At 42.8% G+C, this 17,463-nt stretch overlaps 1 protein-coding gene across 2 annotated transcripts; it reads right to left on the reverse strand.

The window, feature by feature from the left end:
* Positions 1 to 400: 400 nt before the first annotated feature.
* LOC106607163 (zinc finger CCCH domain-containing protein 7B) lies at positions 401 to 16,782 on the reverse strand. Of its 2 annotated transcripts, XM_014203803.3 has the most exons (23): positions 16,589 to 16,782; positions 16,210 to 16,277; positions 16,031 to 16,067; positions 15,581 to 15,778; positions 14,970 to 15,128; positions 14,474 to 14,554; positions 14,183 to 14,236; positions 13,660 to 13,702; positions 13,318 to 13,514; positions 12,801 to 13,221; positions 12,588 to 12,649; positions 12,317 to 12,425; positions 11,515 to 11,673; positions 11,137 to 11,339; positions 10,410 to 10,510; positions 10,087 to 10,268; positions 9,692 to 9,768; positions 9,405 to 9,571; positions 8,644 to 8,749; positions 8,294 to 8,402; positions 5,823 to 5,956; positions 5,438 to 5,607; positions 401 to 5,237 (listed from the first exon to the last, which is right to left on the reverse strand). In XM_014203803.3, exons 2-23 carry the CDS (start codon positions 16,266 to 16,268, stop codon positions 5,057 to 5,059), a joined length of 3,009 nt encoding a protein of 1,002 aa, XP_014059278.1. In that variant the 5' UTR covers positions 16,269 to 16,277; positions 16,589 to 16,782; the 3' UTR covers positions 401 to 5,056. The 2 variants fall into 2 exon arrangements, with proteins under 2 accessions (XP_014059278.1, XP_045576408.1); XM_045720452.2 differs by lacking the exons at positions 16,210 to 16,277; positions 16,589 to 16,782 and having other exon boundaries at positions 16,031 to 16,192.
* Positions 16,783 to 17,463: the final 681 nt, after the last annotated feature.

The raw sequence follows: 17,463 nt of genomic DNA on the forward strand, positions 1-17,463 counted from the left end.
GAGGGGTTAGTTATGTACAATTAAAAGAGTAGGCCTATGTAATGGGAATCTCTCATATGATTTACACAGACTAGCCTGTCACTGCTTTGTTAGGCTACACATTTGTGCCAGCCTTAAGCACAGCGGTGCCAAAAATAACAGCATAATGCTGGAAGTGGAAGGGATGCCTACCATGCTTGTGACGCCTTAGTTGGCCAACATGTTTCTCATCCCAGCTCCTGTTATCAAATAAAATGTTATTGGTCACATACACGTGTTTAGCATATGTTATTGCGGGTGTACCGAAATGCTTGTGCTTCTAGTTCGGACAGTGCAGCATATAACCATGGGTGATCACAAGGCAGTTCAGTCAAATGGACATATAGTCAAATATTCCTAAACTTTTAAGAAAACAAGGAGATGATACATATCTACTTTATTAACGAATGTAACAAAACATGTAATGACACTGACTAACGTTAGTCTCACAAGAAACTATCACTTCATAATATGCAAAGTGATATTTGCTGGCAGCAAGTGTGTTACAGTATCAAATCATCCAATGCAGTTTGCCAAGACATGAAAATGTAATGTTTTGTGAAATAGTACATTGACAAGTTTGATAACAAACCCAGGCAGCCAGTAACTATAGTGTAAGCAATTGAAGATGTTGCACATGCTGCAAAGTTTATATTTCAATGACATTGCATCAGTCCATTTAGTTAGCAACACAAGGAAGTTGCAGGACGCTAATGAAATTTGACTGTTAAAACATTACTGTATGAATGTAGCTAACGTCACTGGCATGAAGTAACCCTCTATCGGGATAAATGTGTCTATCGTCACAAGTGTGTTAAAGAGAATAGCAAGGGTAAAACAAATTCACACCGATTTCTACTACCGTTGTCGATGGAAAACGAGAATGGAAACTCCATCAGGGCTTTGAAGACTTCAGGAATAAAACTTGAATTGCTTTGTCTGATAGTAATAATTACAAGTTCTTGCAAAGTGTATAACATTATGAATATAGAACGTATTCTGTGAAAGACCAAGGATACTAATCTTTCAATTTATCCAGAGTTTCGGTTTGCTGTATAGTCTGTCAATCATACCCATCAGCCAATTACAAGTTGGGAGCCGGTTTGTGTATTTGACCACAAAGGTGCGAAACCCCCATCTCATCACGCACTCGCAAGCATTCGGGACACTAAACAGCACGTCATGAAGAAGATCTGAAAGTGGAAATCATTTACCCTCCGCTTGAACCTCAATGACATGAACCACACTAACTACAACACAACAGATTTTTACACAATATATATATAAAAAGTGTCCTTTGATAAGATAACAGACCTTAGTCAGTAGTAGTGTTATAGTTGTGTAATAAATTACAATAAGTAACAAAATAATTGTCAATAACAGTAAAAAATAAAATAAAATCATGGATCTATTACCTCTCAAAAATAGTTTTATTTAACATGTCAGATTTGGTCAATAGCTCAAACAATTCATTTTTGTTTTCTCAGGTGCCATGATCTTGGAAATTAAATGCACAAACACTGCAGTCTCTAACCATCTGTTCAATCAGTATGGCAGCTACAATTAAATAGAGTGGTCACGAGAGCAGTGTGAATAGTGTTTGACAAGGGTGCACTTTTATAAAGGGGTCATTTTGATGGCTTTGAGAGGGGGCACTTCAGTTTCAAGAACTGTTTCCAGCCAGCAAGGATTAAACTGCCCGAAAAAAAGTCCTTGACAAACAACATAGGCAGATATATTGTGGTGCAGTCAGTTCAATGACATAGATGGATGTGATGAAGGTCAATGTGATTCAGTCCTCGATTAGAATTATTTAATCGAGGACAAAACCTATGGCAGTTTCCCAAACTTGGTCCTTGGGACCCTAAGAGGTGCATGTTTTGGTTTTTGCCCTAGCACTACACAGCTGATTCAAATAATCAACTAATCATCCAGCTTTGATCATTTTAATCAGCTGTGTAGTGTCAGGGAAAAAAACAAAACGTTCAGAGTTTGGAAAAAGCTGACCTAAGGCAAATCAACATGATCCAGCTCACTGACTTTGTTTGCATAGTAGGAAACATACCACTTCCCACTCTATAGATTATTTTAGAATATTGTAAATCAAAATCGTTATAGCCATAATTGTCATTGAAATAATAGTATTTAGTAACAAACTTAAACCTTCCATTTGGTTCATTCCGAGAGTATCCATTACCTCTCTATACTGGCTAAAGCTGGTATTAAAACACACTTCCCATGTGCAAAGCTTATGAACTAACACAATTACCAGTGATGTATACAGAACTTTTCAATATTTCAAGAGAACCCCCCCCAAAAAGTGAGCATGTTAACCCCTCCCTTACCCCTCACCCAGCCTGGTCTCATAGACTAGACGTAACATAGTAAATGTATATCCGGGACACTCAAATTAGTATGTTACGTTTGGTATGGTTACATAAGACAGATGGCTACTTAAGACAAAAACTAAAGTAAGGTGGAAGGGTTGGCGTATAACATGAATGTCTAGCAACCCAAAAGGTTGCGAGTTAAAATCTCATCATGGACAACTTCAGCAACTTCTGAACTACTTACTACTTTTTAGCTACTTAGCCTACCTCCTAAACTCTAACCCCGAGCCTAGCTAACATTAGACACCTAGCTAGAATTTGTAACATACCATACAGGTTTTGCTAATTCGTAACATATTGTACGGGTGATGGAAATCCACAAATGAACACATACCATACAAAATGTAAACTTATCATACTAAATAGCGTGTCTCGGATTTACATACAGAATAAGACAAAATGCCCTGAGACTAGGTATGCTTCACTGCCTCTTTCAGCTTCTAGGGTTACAGGCTAAATGCTCTCATCTGCACAACTCTGAATTATGTATTCTCCCTCTCCTTATTTAGAATTACAGTCTTAGCTTTTAGGCCACCGCCCTTGCAAAACAGGAATGACACACCCAGAAGCATACTCTGAACCCAACAATACAATGTATGATTTGGTAACAAAGAACTAAGGTATAGAAATCAATAAGATTATTTTACTAGGTTTAACTACCATGTTATTACTTATTGTTTGCCAACATTGATATAATGTATTAATGTGCAGGACTACATATGTGGAGATACATTTATTCACATCTTCAAATTTACTGGGCAGATAATCTTTTCTTCAGCATAACATGAGTGAGTCTAGACGCTAGATAGGAACTTCTACTACAGGCACATTTGAGGAACTTCCAATCTCTCTTGTATTGGATATTAAATTATGGGTAAATTATCTACCCACAGATAAGGCCTTAGTTAGCATCCTCAATCTATTTAGTCAGTAGTAGTGGTAGGTGTGGTAGAGTCCAACCGCTAATTGTAGACGCCCTCCTCTTGGCCGCAGAGACAAATTTTGTATTTTTTGTTTGTCATGAGGCGGAGAGAAAATGTTACTGTTTTAAAGCTAGTTTCCTGCAATTCCACACAATTTATATCATCGGGCTGAGAGAAAATTAAGTTTAAGTAATTTATTTTTGAATGACCGTGGCAGTCTCATTCCTTTCGTAATTTTTGCTTTATTGAAGAGATAGGGTGAGTCAAGGGTGCGTCAAGGGGCAGTGGGCCGGTTTCAAACCCACGCCAACTCCGGCATATATATGTGCCGCTGGACCACACAGAAAATGGACACCACAGAAAATTCTACACATTTTGCCATGCCTTACAACATGTTCTTATGCTATTGGAGTGACTTCAAATCAAATTCCATAAAATGTTTTGAATTTGAGATTTTCCCTGACAAACAAGTTTTTATTTTGGTGGTTGTTCTTAAATGATCTTATTTAAAATATATAGCTCCATTATATATTTCTACATACCTTATATCTGGTTTAGTTGTTTATGTTTACACTGAAAACGTTTTACAGCCCGAAAATGTTTAATCATATTTTTTTGGAGCGGTGGCAACTATTTAGCAGCGGTGCTAAATGAATATAGGAGAAACACTGTCCGGTGAGTGCAATTAGCTCCAATGAGTGTAATTTGCTCAATATTAGGAGTTGAGAAATAAAGTTGACATCATTAGAAAAGAGATATTACCCTCTTTTATATTGTATGTTTAATTTAAAATTAATTCAGTCTTGTTGCTAGCAATATTGATAAAAACATTGAAATAAAATAATATTTTTATATTTCCATGAACACCCTGCAGTACCCCTGTATTACTGTGATCATATTCTGTAACGTTTTGTCTGTCTACAATGGCAGCAGCAAATTCTTTAAAGATGCAATATGCAGAAATCACTCACCATTTCCTGGTTGCTAAACTTCTAATACTTTGCCTAATTTCAGTTAGTGACAAAACAAGCAATGTAGATAATCATTGTACCATCTACATTGTTGTGAAATATCTTTCCAATAACCAAAAATAGTATTTTCAGCTGTTTGAAGCTGGTGTACAAAAACAAAATAATCAAAAATAAAACGTAACATTAAGCACAGAAATAGGACACATAGAACAGATCTTTCAATGAGAATGACCACTCTATAACTAACATTTCTATGTGAATTTGCTCAAGTCACCCAAAAAGTTACACATTGCAGCTTTAAATTGGCATAAGACACAAACAAAGTGAAAGTGAATAACTTTTGCCTTCCAGCAAAACCGGTTTTCATTTGATGGAAGAACAGTTGTGAAAGTTTGAGGGTTGTATAAAGAGTCCCATCAGAACGCAAGCATAAATGAATTCTTAATATCCCCCAATAAGACATATATAGATTAAACAGACTATTAATGGAGATATTTGGTCAGTACGGTTTTGTTAAATGGCAGTGCTAAATTACATTTTTGCCCCCCCACTGAAATTCGGAACCAAGACCTCATTTGTTAAGCCCTTTAGAAAATATTGGACAAATAAGGCACTTGCAGTCCTAACCAGCTCAAACAGGTATAAACTGTATTAACTGTTAACTAATAAAGAAAATACCCCCCAGGGTTTTCAACAAAACAGACGACTGCTGTCTATTTACAGGTGCAAGTGTCTCACATAGGGGACAGGGGCCTCAGTCCTGCAGGAGAAAGTTGTACTTCCCAAAGTCAAACTCATCTGGCATGATGAGCATGTCTTCACGGGCCTTGGCCAGCTTCCGCCGCAGGAATTCCCTCCTCTCCTGCCATTCCACCAGCTCCTCAACACTGTGGGCGTAGTCACAGCTCACCCCCTCGGGACAGCCACTCTCCAGCCTGTCAATCACATCAATCTATATTATACATACGTCAATCACTGTGCACCGATAAAATTTGACAGGAACAAATAGGATAAGGGTGTGATAAGTGAACCCTGCCATATCCCAGGTGTTTTCTGTGTGCATATACAGAGCATCTCTTGATGGGTAATGAGAAAGGAACTACAGTATTGAGACCCTCCCCTGGGCGAATGTTACCTGGTGCAAAGGGCAAGGCGGAGTCCGGGGAAGCGGTATGTCCAGGTGAGGCTCTCGTCCTCTCCCTCGCAGCTGAATACACGGTCCTTGTGTTTCTCTGAGGAGATGTGCTGCTGCCACTGGCGCTTGCTGTTACTATGCCTCCCACACAGACGACAATGGAAGCCGCTCTAGAATACACACAAAGTAAAACTGTTCTCATAGTACATTACGCATTCATACACACTGACATACGCACACATTGCATGAAGATGCATGCACACACTATCAAAATACAGAATCCTTCTTGATAGTGGTAGACAGCTTTTACAAATGAGAAAGGTGAATGTATTGTTTGCGTTCTACATCCAACAAACAGGTTTTGTGAGTAAGTGCCTTTACTCACCATTGGCTCGGCATAGTCGGTTGGCATGACAATTTGCTTCTCCTCTACGGGTTGGGTGATCAGGGTGTCATCCGGCGGACGGTTTTGATTCGTCATTGTAAGCCACATGTCGTACATCTGCTGCATATCCTTCACTTCAGGAACAGGTTCAAAGAGGAACGTAAGTAACAATACTAATGCGTATACTTTGATGTATACGCTGACTCAGTGAGCGTGTTTATTAGCGAGTGCATCAGAGATGTCGGACCCACTGTGACTATTAAAACCTTCCCTAACCAGAAACCGTGGATTGATGGTAGCATTCGCACAAAACTGAAAGTTCGAAACACCGCTTTTAATCATGGCAAGGTGACTGGAAACATGACCAAATACAAACAGTGTAGCTATTCCCTCCGCAAGGCAATCAAACAAGCAAAGCGTCAGTAAAGAGATAAAGTAGAGTCGTAATTCAACGGCTCAAACACTAGACGTATGTGGCAGGGTCTACAGTCAATCACAGATTACAAAAAGAAAACCAGCCCGTCGCAGACGTCGGCGTCGTTCTCCCAGACAAATTAAACAACTTCTTTGCTCGCTTTGAGGACAATACAGTGCCACTGACACGGCCCGCTACCAAAGCCTGTGGGCTCTCCTTTTCCGTGGCCAACGTGAGTAAAACATTTTAAACGTGTTAACCCTCGCAAGGCTGCCGGCCCAGACAGCATCCCTTAGAGCATGCGCAGACCAGCTGGCTGGTGTGTTTACGGACATATTCAATCAATCCCTATCACAGTCTGCTGTCCCCACATGCTTCAAGATGGCCACCATTGTTCCTGTTCCCAAGAAAGCTAAGGTAACTGAGCTAAATGACTATCGCCCCATTGCACTCACTTCTGTCATCATGAAGTGCTTTGAGAGACTAGTCAAGGATCATATCACCTCCACCCTACCTGATACCCTAGACCCACTCCAATTTGCTTACCGCCCCAATAGGTCCACTGACGATGCAATCACCATCACACTGCACACTGCCTTATCCTATCTGGACAAGAGGAATACCTATGTAAGAATGCCGTTCATTGAATACAGCTCAGCATTTAACAACATAGTACCCTCCAAACTTGTCATTAAGCTCGAGACCCTGGGTGCAACTGGGTCCTGGACTTTGACGGGCCGCCCCCAGGTGGTGAATGTAGGAAACAACATCATCGCACTGATCCTCAACACTGGGGCCCCAAAAGGGTGCGTTCTAAGCCCTCTCCTGTACTCCCTGTTCACCCATGACTGCGTGGCCATGCACGCTTCCAACTCAATCATCAAGTTTGCAGACGACACTACAGTGGTAGGCTTGATTACCAACAATGACGAGACGGCCTACAGGGAGGAGGTGAGGGCCCTCGGAGTGTGGTGTCAGGAAAATAACCTCTCACTCAACGTCAACAAAACAGAGATGATTGTAGACTTCAGGAAACAGCAGAGGGAGCACCCCCCTATCCACATCGACGTGACAGTAGTGGAGAGGGTAGAAAGTTTTAAGTTCCTCGGTGTACACATCACGAACAGACTGAAATGGTCCACCCACACAGACAGCGTGGTGAAGAAGGCGCAACAGCAACAGCGCCTCTTCAACCTCAGGAGGCTGAAGAAATTTGGCTTGTCACTTAAAACACTCACAAACTTTTACAGATGCACAATCGAGAGCATCCTATCGGGCTGTATCACCGCCTGGTATGGCAACTGCACCGCCCACAACCGCAAGGCTCTCCAGAGGGTAGTGAGGTCTGCACAACGCATCACCGGAGGCAAACTACCTGCCCTCCAGCACACCTACACCACCCGATGTCACAGGAAGGCCAAAAAGATCATCAAGGACAACAACCACCCGAGCCACTGCCTGTTCATCCCGCTATCATCCAGAAGGCGAGGTCAGTACAGGTGCATCAAAGCTGGGACCGAGAGACTGAAAAACAGCTTCTATCTCAAGGCCATCAGACTGTTAAACAGCCATCACTAACAGAGGCTGCTGCCAACATACAGACTCAAATCTCTGGCCACTTTAATAAATTGATTTAATAAAGTTATCACTAGTCACTTTAATAATGTTTACATATCCTACATTACTCATCCCATATGTATATACTATATTCTATAGAATCTAATGCATCTTGCCTATGCCGCACGGCCATCGCTCATCCATATATTTATATGTACATATTCTATTCATCCCTTTACATTTGTGTGTATAAGGTAGTTGTTGTGAATTTGTTAGATTACTTGTTAGATATTACTGTGTAGTCGGAACAAGAAGCACAAACATTTCGCTACACTCGCATTAACATCTGCTAACCATGTGTATGTGACCAATAAAATTTGATGTGTACTGGTGGGAATAATAGGCATCTGAACCAATCCTGCTCATAGATCAAAGTAAACAAAGGCGATAATGTGGAACAAAAGGTTTAATGGATAACGAAAATATAGTGTAAACTTACAGCCATTGTTCTTCATATAAGTCCATACTTGCTTCTCCTCTTCACTGTGGGCAAAGGCACAGTTCCCAATGTAGTGGCACTTCTTCTGCTTCACCACATGTGCACATATCTAAGGGGGACACGTTATGCCGTTACACACAGACTGCGAGGATGTTTGTGGAAACAAGTTTGCACAGTGTCAATGATTAAGTATTAAATTCAACTGACCAATATATACCGTTACCCTTGAGCACACTAACATAATAGTTCATTATAAGTTAAATAGACACAATGATAATATGCTTGGTTGAGTCGATCAAAAATCATTTCTAGCAGGTAGTGCATGAGGAGTAGCAGGGGGCAGCACACACGTCATACTGCTGGGGGTAGGTCTTGGCAAAAGGCAACGGCCGCACCATCACCCACTTCTTTCCCTCAAAGAACTTCACCAGCAGCACCCGACGCTCCTTCGTCCAACTACAGGGAGAGAGATGTGAGAGTTATGGTGGACTTTCCAGAAAGATACTATCCTAAATTACATAGGGCTTCGCTGTAAACGCTCCATACAACTTGGCTTGTGTCCCCGAGATGAACATTCTCTATTGTCATTCAAAAAACTGAACACATAGCTCAGACTACACATCTAACATACATTGGCCATACATTGACCAGTGCTCCCGCACATTGGCTAACCGGGCTATCTGCAATGTGTCCCGCCACCCAGCAACCCCTCTTTTACGCTACTGCTACTCTCTGTTCATCATATATGCATAGTCACTTTAACCATATCTACATGTACATACTACCTCAATCAGCCTGACTAACCGGTGTCTGTATGTAGCCTCGCTACTTTTATAGACTCACTACTGTATATAGCCTGTCTTTTTACTGTTGTTTTATTTCTTTACTTACCGATTGTTCACCTAACACCTTTTTTGCACTGTTGGTTAGAGCCTGTAAGTAAGCACTTCACTGTAAGGTCTACACCTGTTGTATTCAGCGCACATGACAAATAAACTTGATTTGATAGACAATAGTGAATAACAGTGGTCAGTCATATAGAATTGTTGCATACTACAGTGAAGCACTGGTCTCCATCTGGCTAGGGATGCTAGGTAGGGTGCAGCCTCACCTGTGCCTGGCCTTGGCTGTACAGTACTTAAGCGCTTTGTCCGGCTCGCTGACCAGCCCGTCCCTCCAGCACTGACCACAGACAAACTTCCTCTTCAGGTTCAAGTTATAGCCTCCTCCCCCACCTCCACCACTTGAGGATGAAGATGGTGGTGGCATGTACACCGGCTTATAGTCAACGAGTCACAGGGACAAAAACAGAGAGGCAAAAGGTGGAGAATCAGACAAACTACACAGGAGCCATTGCCTCACCATATTATGAGATGTGGCATAGCAGGGATATTATACCTTGGGTTTGTGCGTGGTCTGCTCCTGTTTATGCCAGTGTCGCTTGGATTCCTGAACAATTTCTTCATGAGTGACGCCTAAAGAACAGGCACATACACAGAAAAGTGATGCCTAGTCGAGCATAGACATCACTTTTTACAGACAGTATTTACAAACAGTGTTTATCAACTGTGACAAGACTGAACGGCAGTGTCTACTGACACCTACTGGATTTTGTTGAAATTTTCCTGACTTTTAATATAGAAACTAACATTTACAAATAAAGATGTTTTATTGTAGATCGGCCTCTACATTTAAAAATGTTTTCACATTTATTAGACAGGAATAAATATGTCTCTCTGTGTCTGAGACCAAGTACAATGTTCATGAGTGTGTGTGCATCAATCTGACTGTACCAGAGTCTTGCTGAAGCGTCCAGCACTTGAGCTCTATGACGGAGTGGGCAAAGGAGCAGCTGTCCTCTCGCTGGCAGCCGTAGCGCTGGGCATGGCGGCACACGTCCAACTGGCACTGGGTGTACAGCGGGCGGATTTTAGTGTAGTGCACGCTGCTGGATCTCACCGCATGCACCAGGCACCTGCAGGGCACAGGGGGGGAAGAGTGAGGGTGTGTGAGGGAGGGAGGGAGGTAGGGAGGGAGGGAGGGAGGGAGGGAGGGAGGGAGGGAGGGAGGGAGGGAGGGAGGGAGGGAGGGAGGGGAGGGAGCAAACGTGACTCACTTGTTTTTGTTGAATGGGTGTCGGGCGCAGGGGTTGGAGCAGGTGGACGGCACCTCCTTACTGCACTTACTGATGATCCTGGGCTTACTGTCATAGCACCGCTGAGTAGAGAGAAGGGGGGGGGGGGAGAATGAGGGGGAAAGTTGAGGTAAACAGACACAAGAAGTAGGGGGGAGCATGAGTAAGGTTGAACGGCATGTTTTAGAGGTCTGCGCGCGACTGATTTTTTGAATCCCATTTTTATTGCACCTCATCTCATGTTGGTTGAGCGCCCTCCACTTCTTTCCATTATCAATATGTATTTATACACACTGTGGTAAGCTACAGTCTAATCATATTTAAGCTAACTGCCACGTGATTCTCCGCCAATGTAGGCAGCCTACTCTATTTCAATGAGACCACACTTGAACTCTCACTCCCAACTAGGAGAGGAGAGGTAGGCTACTGAAGTTGAAGCAGAGTGTGTGAATAATGCGAAAATTGTGCTTTTAAGCATACAAAGCAGAAAGACGACCGTTTACAAATAATCTGCGGGACAACAAAAGTATTTTCATCCCAAAGTCATCTGTCTGACTGCACGCTCGCGCCCGCAGCATAAAAAATGACGACCGCTCTGCAGCGATCTCTGTCGGGACTCACAGCCCTCAACCATGTTTCACTGGTAAAGCTTGGACATATGGAGGTGTGTCTGTGTAAGGGCACACGTGTGTGTGTGTGTGTGTCCTACCTCACAGAGGTACATGAACATGCCGTTGTGGAGCTGCAGCAGGCATGTGATGCTGAGCCTGTCATTGTTGGGGCTCTGCGGGTTAAACAGCAGCTCTCTGTTCAGGGCTCCCTTCCTCTCCAGGGTCCACACATCTACCTCCTCCTGGCAGTAGGCAAATGTACAGCCCTCCCTATACTTACACTTCTGAGTCTCCAGCACCTCTGCACAGAGGGAAGGAACTTAGATTACAACATATACAAACTCAGACCAAAGCTAACCTTTAGGACCCTTTTTCCACAGATTAAAACGACTGGGTAATTTGACCTATGACACACACACATTATCTTCATCTAAACAGAGCCTCTTTCCCGCACCAGTGACTGTTGTTTTCCGTACCCTTGCAGAGCACAAACGGCCCAGTAAAATTGTGCGTGGGGCGGGGTCGCACCCTGTTCCAGACAGGGTGCTCTGAAGCCCTGATCGTGCACAGAAGAATGTCCCGCTTACAACGGTGGGCCAATTCTGCCTGGTGCTGGTAGTCAAGGACCCCTGGACCTGAGAGAGACAGAGAAAGGGGAGTTAAGGGGGGACCTAGAATGATAACAATAGAGGTGAACCTCAGTGCTATGATGGCCTTGAAAATGTCTGTCTTATTAGTTAGAAGTAGGGGGCCTCCCGAGTGACGCAGCGGTCTAAGGCACTGCATTGCAGTGCTGGAGGCTTCACTACAGACCTGGGTTCGATTCCAGGCTGTGTGGCAGCCGGCAGGAACCGGGAGACCCATGAGGCGGTGCACAATTGGCCCAGCATCGTCTGGGTTAATAGAGGGTTTGGCCGGCCAGGATGTACATGTCCCATTGCACTCTAACGACTCCTTGTGGCGGGCCGGGCGCATGGATGCTGACTTCGGTCGCCAGCTGTACAGTTTCCTCCGACACATTGGTGCGGTTGGCTTCCAGGTTAAGCGAACAGTGTGTCAAAAAGCAGCGTGGCTTGGCGGGGTCGTGTTTGGGAGGATGCATGGCTCTCGAGCTTCGCCTCTCGAGTCCGTACGGGAGTTGCAGCAATGGACAAGACTAACTAACAATTGGGGAGAAAAAGTACAAACACACACAAAAAAAAAAAGACATTAAGAAGTAAACTGGGGAGGGACACTGGCTGAGAGCTGAGAGGGAGTTTATCATGTACACTACTGTACCTATCCATCTGTAGCACGTGGCACAGGCCTGCATGAAGTCATGGGTGGCTGCTAGGGGGTTCTTGGTCAGCTGAGACAGCTTGGAGGAGACCTGGCCATTCTTTACCACCTACATCGCCATGGAAATTAATTTAGGTTAATATGTCAAGGCGAACGCCAAAGACAAAGTTGTATGTGACCTAAACATTGCATAATAAATGTTTAAATTTAAATGTACACAATGTACGGGAGGGAGTCCAACAAATTCTGCTGACAGAAATAAATGGCTTACTGTGTTGTTGGACTTCTTGGGCGAACGTGTTGCAGAGAGAACATTGTGGGAGATTCTTGCACCTTAAGATAGCGTGAGAACAAAAAACGGAACAATCAATTATAACACCTAAATTAGGTTCATAACTTTCTTGGTGTTAAACATTAAAAGAAAAATTAACCATGTATACATTGCTAAAAGCTAACAAGACATTACCACCCTCAATCGACTCACCAGGCAGGTTGAACTCAGAGAGGGAGTCCAGCCCCCCTCCCCCCACCACCACTGGTTTGGCTGCAATTGCGCCCCCAAGTGGGTAGAAACAGTCAAGGGTATCTAAGGCATCAAGTGAATAGAGTGCTGTTGTGGGAGCCAGGGCATCCCCACCACCAAGGCCTGAAAGGGTGTCCAGGTTGTTTAAAGTATCTAGAGAGTCTAGAGCATCAAGGCCATCTAAAGAGTTCAGAGCACCCAGGGCATCCCCCCCACCCATGCCTGGGAAGGTGTCCAGAGAGTTGAGCTGGCTGATGGCTGAGTTGAAAAAGGCTGGGGGGAGCCGGGGCGAGGGGGCGGGCAGACGTGAGGGAAATGGGAGCTGGATGGGGACACAAGCTGAGCTGGGGAGGATGGTGGGAAAGGCACGTTGGGGGGGAATCTGAATGACAACGAGAGGGAGAGAATGAAAAGTTGCATTGACAGATTCAGGTTAGATATATCAGAATACTACGTCAACCAGTAGACACAAACTCACACAGTCCAGCAGGCTGTCTAGATCATCTCCCATCAGCTCACTGTCATCCAGGTGCTCCGACTCAGGCACAGAGATGGGCAACCCCCGGGGGCCTTGGACAGGGCTACCCAGAAGTTTGGAGTAGACCAGAGGACCAGAGGGAGAGGATTCATCACTAACTGGGATAGCGGCAGATAGAGCCTTGCAGGAGAAACCAACTGAAAGACAGGGAGAGAGAACAGGTGAGTTTTATTTTCTAGAAGTTATTCAATTGTTATTGCTACTTTTGACAAATCTTCTTCGATAGTTTTTACATTACAATGTGATAGGTAATTCAACATTTCTGGTCAGGAGAATTACTACCTGATGAGATGTCACTTAAGGAATCCAGACCACTGCCATACATCTTAAGATGAAAAGAGAAAGACAACAGCTTCTGTTTAAGTGACAATAAATCAACAGGTAAACCAAAGTACATTCCAAATCTCAACCAGTTTAAGTGGAAATATGTAACTTATTGGGCAGCCCAACTAAATTCACATAGAAATGTGGTTATAGATTTATCATTCTACTTGAAAGCAAGTCTAAAAAGCGAAAGATCTTTCTATGTGCTCTATTTATATGGTTCATATTCTTATGTTTTGTTTTTGTGTCTATTACTTTTGGTTTTGTACACCAGTTTCAAACAGCTGAAAAAAATATTTTTGGTTATGGAAATTATATTTCAGAGCGGTTTAGCTGGTACAATGATTCTCTAAACTATACTAGCTTATAATTAATTAACTTATAATTAGGCAAACTATTAGTTTCAGCAACCAGGAAATGAAAGAGCGATTTCTGCGTAGTGCCAACCTTAAAGTGTAATGGTGAAAGTTGTTGTACTTGCCTCTCCTGCAAAAGGAGCTGTGTTCCCATTACGTTTCTCAGAAGTGGCCGACTCCTGCAAAGGAAACAAACACTAACTCCATAAAGAGGCAACCTAAAGAAAATGTCAAATTGAATGACTTCCAATTGTTATGAATCCAAATTGAGATTTAAACCAGGGTATAAACAGCTCATGGCAGATTTGATCAGAGAATGGCAGATTGAGAACAATTGAATCCAAGCCACTTATCATGGAAGGTAAGTTGCCATGCTGTTTGAATCTAGACCTTCTGCTTTGGAAAGGGATTCTCACCTGTGTGCTAATGTAGGCTTTGCGTATCTTCAGGCCCAGTTTGTTAGCTAGCTCCTGTGCCAACTCATACACATGTTTGTCCTATAAAAAGTACAAAAGAATATATATAATTTTTTTTACATTTAAATAAGCTTTTTATTAAATGAATTTCACATACACTTCTTCTGAGCTACACGGAACTGCAAAAGTATGGTGTGAGGTCTCCCCCCTCGCCGCATCTTCTCACATTCTTTTGAAAAACATCAAAGGTATTCGAAGGAGAGAAGGAAATGTGGAAACAAATCGACTTGTATGAAATTAAACTCCCCTTCTCCACTAGCGGATCATCATGAGGAATCCCAAATTACATATGTCAAGTGGTAAAAAGAAATGTGAGCTGTGCTAGACATGTTATAGATAAAAACAATATGCTACTTAACCTTTTAAAGGTGTGCATACTATTCTACTCCAAGAAAAGAGCCTCTGATGTGAAGGGGTAATTCATAATGTTACTCACGTTAGGCGTAGTGAGCAGGCAGCCCGTGCTGCAGTTGTAGGCCTCTCTGAAACGGCCCAGCTCCCGCAGGCATAGAGCCTTCCTGTAGAGTGCCCTGCAACTGTCTTTGCACAGAGCCAGCGCACTGTCACAGTCCTGCACACCCTGCTCATACTCCCCCTGAGAGAGATGGAGAGAAAGAGATGACAGGAAATGTGTGGGTTCTGCCACAGAGTGAAAGACGAAGGCCAGACAGTGGTTAATACAGGCTAATGAGAATGGGGTAATGATAGATGATACAGGCTCTGTAACTTCAAGGGGATGTTGAGGAAGTGTCTGACTTTTGGCATGATGGCAACAGTTCAATGATGAGGCTGAAACATGTTGCACATGATGCAATAGAACAATGTGATGCAACAACACGAAATACTGAAATAGAGAGAGTGCAATGGGTATTCACCATTGGTTCAATATTTTCCCACTACAGCACATTTGCTTACAACACAATTGCTATTAAATCTTATATTTAAAAGATGACTTCATACCTTTTGTATACAGAATTGAACCTCATTCAATCATCAATATTGTGGATCAAAGATGCATAATCCTGGTGACACACCACTCTGACTCACCATGCTGTGGTAGGCTGCTGCCCTGTTGAAATACAGACTCTCCAGCAGGGCTGAGGGGATTTCCAGAGACTCAGCCTGGGCATAGTGGGCCACGTTAACACCCTCACTGAAGTCCTTTATGGCCTGCTGCCACTCACCCTCCCTGAACATTGCATTCCCCTCATCCAGCAGGTTACACACCAACTGGGTCAGAAACCCCTGGAGGGACATTCAGGGAAGAGAGGAATATGGCATGGGAGTGAAATAAAGACACTACACAGGAAAAGCCATAAAGGACATGGTACTTTTTCCCATGGTAATAATGAACCAAATGTGAAATGGAGAACATCTCTGCAAAGGGCAAGCTGCAAGACTATGAGCACACATGTTCTTTGGAACAGTATAGTGGGTGTAGACATGCCTAGACTAAGGTCAAGAGAGAAGACAGTCATCGCATTCATTAATCCCTACCTTAAAGCCTTCAGGCTTTGGATAAGGCAAAGAAGACCTAGGACAGAGGAAAAGATAACCTATCTTAATTTTGACATGTGAACTAGTTTGTGGGTATAGGATGAATGACAAGTAAGAGAGCAACTGGCTACAATTTATTGACAACATGTGGGAATTGCAGGGGAATGTTTATTTCTCACTGTATGAATCCCAGGGCGTTCTGTATGCCCTCCTGGCGCTTTTGACGGTCCAAGTCCATCTCTGCACACTGTAAAAAGAGAAAGGCCCATATCAACATAATTTTGACGTCTATTATAGAATTAACGTTACCTAGCCAGAATACATAAGCTAGGTTCAAGAGCTCGTGCGAAGTATACAGCAACGAGAAAATAATACGTGGCCAGTTTAGCCAAATATTTGTTTTGTTTAGTTAATGTTAACTTGAGGCATGGGTAACTATTTATCTAGCTTTCGTGCTAGCTAGCTAACGTTAGCTAGATAAATAGTTAACCATGCCTCAAGTTTTCGTGCTAGCTAGCTAACGTTAGCTGGGCATGATTCGAGGAAGTTACAACCCACCTGGTGATAAAACACATAAGTCGACGTTTACTACTGTGGACAGCGGGAAATCTCGGCACAGATAATTCAGAGCTGTACAGCTACCAGTCATCCAGTATAATTCTTTGCAAGGGTTTTTTTTTTCGTGCACAGTTCACATTTGAGTTTCACTTCCAATTCCTCAGCTGAACAATGAACACCCACCCACTCCCTCACTCCCTCCCTCCCTAGCTTGTTTTTGAGTTGCTTGGCTCCCACAAGGTCCTAGTGAGATTATTTCAAGGGTAGGGTGAGGTGTGCTCTGAATAAAATGTTTCTTGTTTAGACATGTCATAAGGAAGTAATCAATTATACGCGAAATTAAAAAGTTTGCATTTGTATTTTATTTGAGAAATTAATCTAGCTAGGATAGCTTTCACTTTTGTTTGTGTTGATTCTCTCTGCAGTTCTACCGCAAAGGCCGGCAGATGGCGATATTGAGTAGTTTGATCTCATTTTTACCTCTTAATTAATGCGAGACCTTTGTATTATTTCTAGCGCAATACCGGCAAAGATCAAATCAAATCAAATTGTATTGGTCACATTCACATGGTTAGCAGATGTTAATGCAAGTGTAGCGAAATGCTTGTGCTTCTAGTTCCGACAGTGCAGTAACATCTAACAAGTAATCTAACAAATTCACAACGACTACGTTATACACACAAATGTAAAGGGATGAATAAGAATATGTACATATAAATATGTGGATGAGTGATGGCCGAACGGCATAGGCGAGATGCAGTAGATGGTACAGAATACAGTATATGCATATGAGATGAGTAATGTAGGATATGTAGACATTATTAAAATGGCGTTATTTAAAGTGACTAGTGATATCTTTATTAAATCCATTTATT

This window comes from Salmo salar, chromosome 06, assembly GCF_965601325.2.
Source record: "Salmo salar chromosome 06, fSalSal1, whole genome shotgun sequence".
NCBI classification, from domain to species: domain Eukaryota; kingdom Metazoa; phylum Chordata; class Actinopteri; order Salmoniformes; family Salmonidae; genus Salmo; species Salmo salar.

Coding starts and splice junctions, on each gene's coding strand:
- LOC106607163 (XM_045720452.2), bottom strand. CDS start 16,177: ATGTTGTCAATAAATTGTAGCCAGTTGCTCTCTTACTTGTCATTCATC. Junction 13,222..13,317: donor TAGACAGCCTGCTGGACTGT/GTGAGTTTGTGT, acceptor GTTGTCATTCAG/ATTCCCCCCCAACGTGCCTT. Junction 12,650..12,800: donor CTCTGAGTTCAACCTGCCTG/GTGAGTCGATTG, acceptor CGCTATCTTAAG/GTGCAAGAATCTCCCACAAT.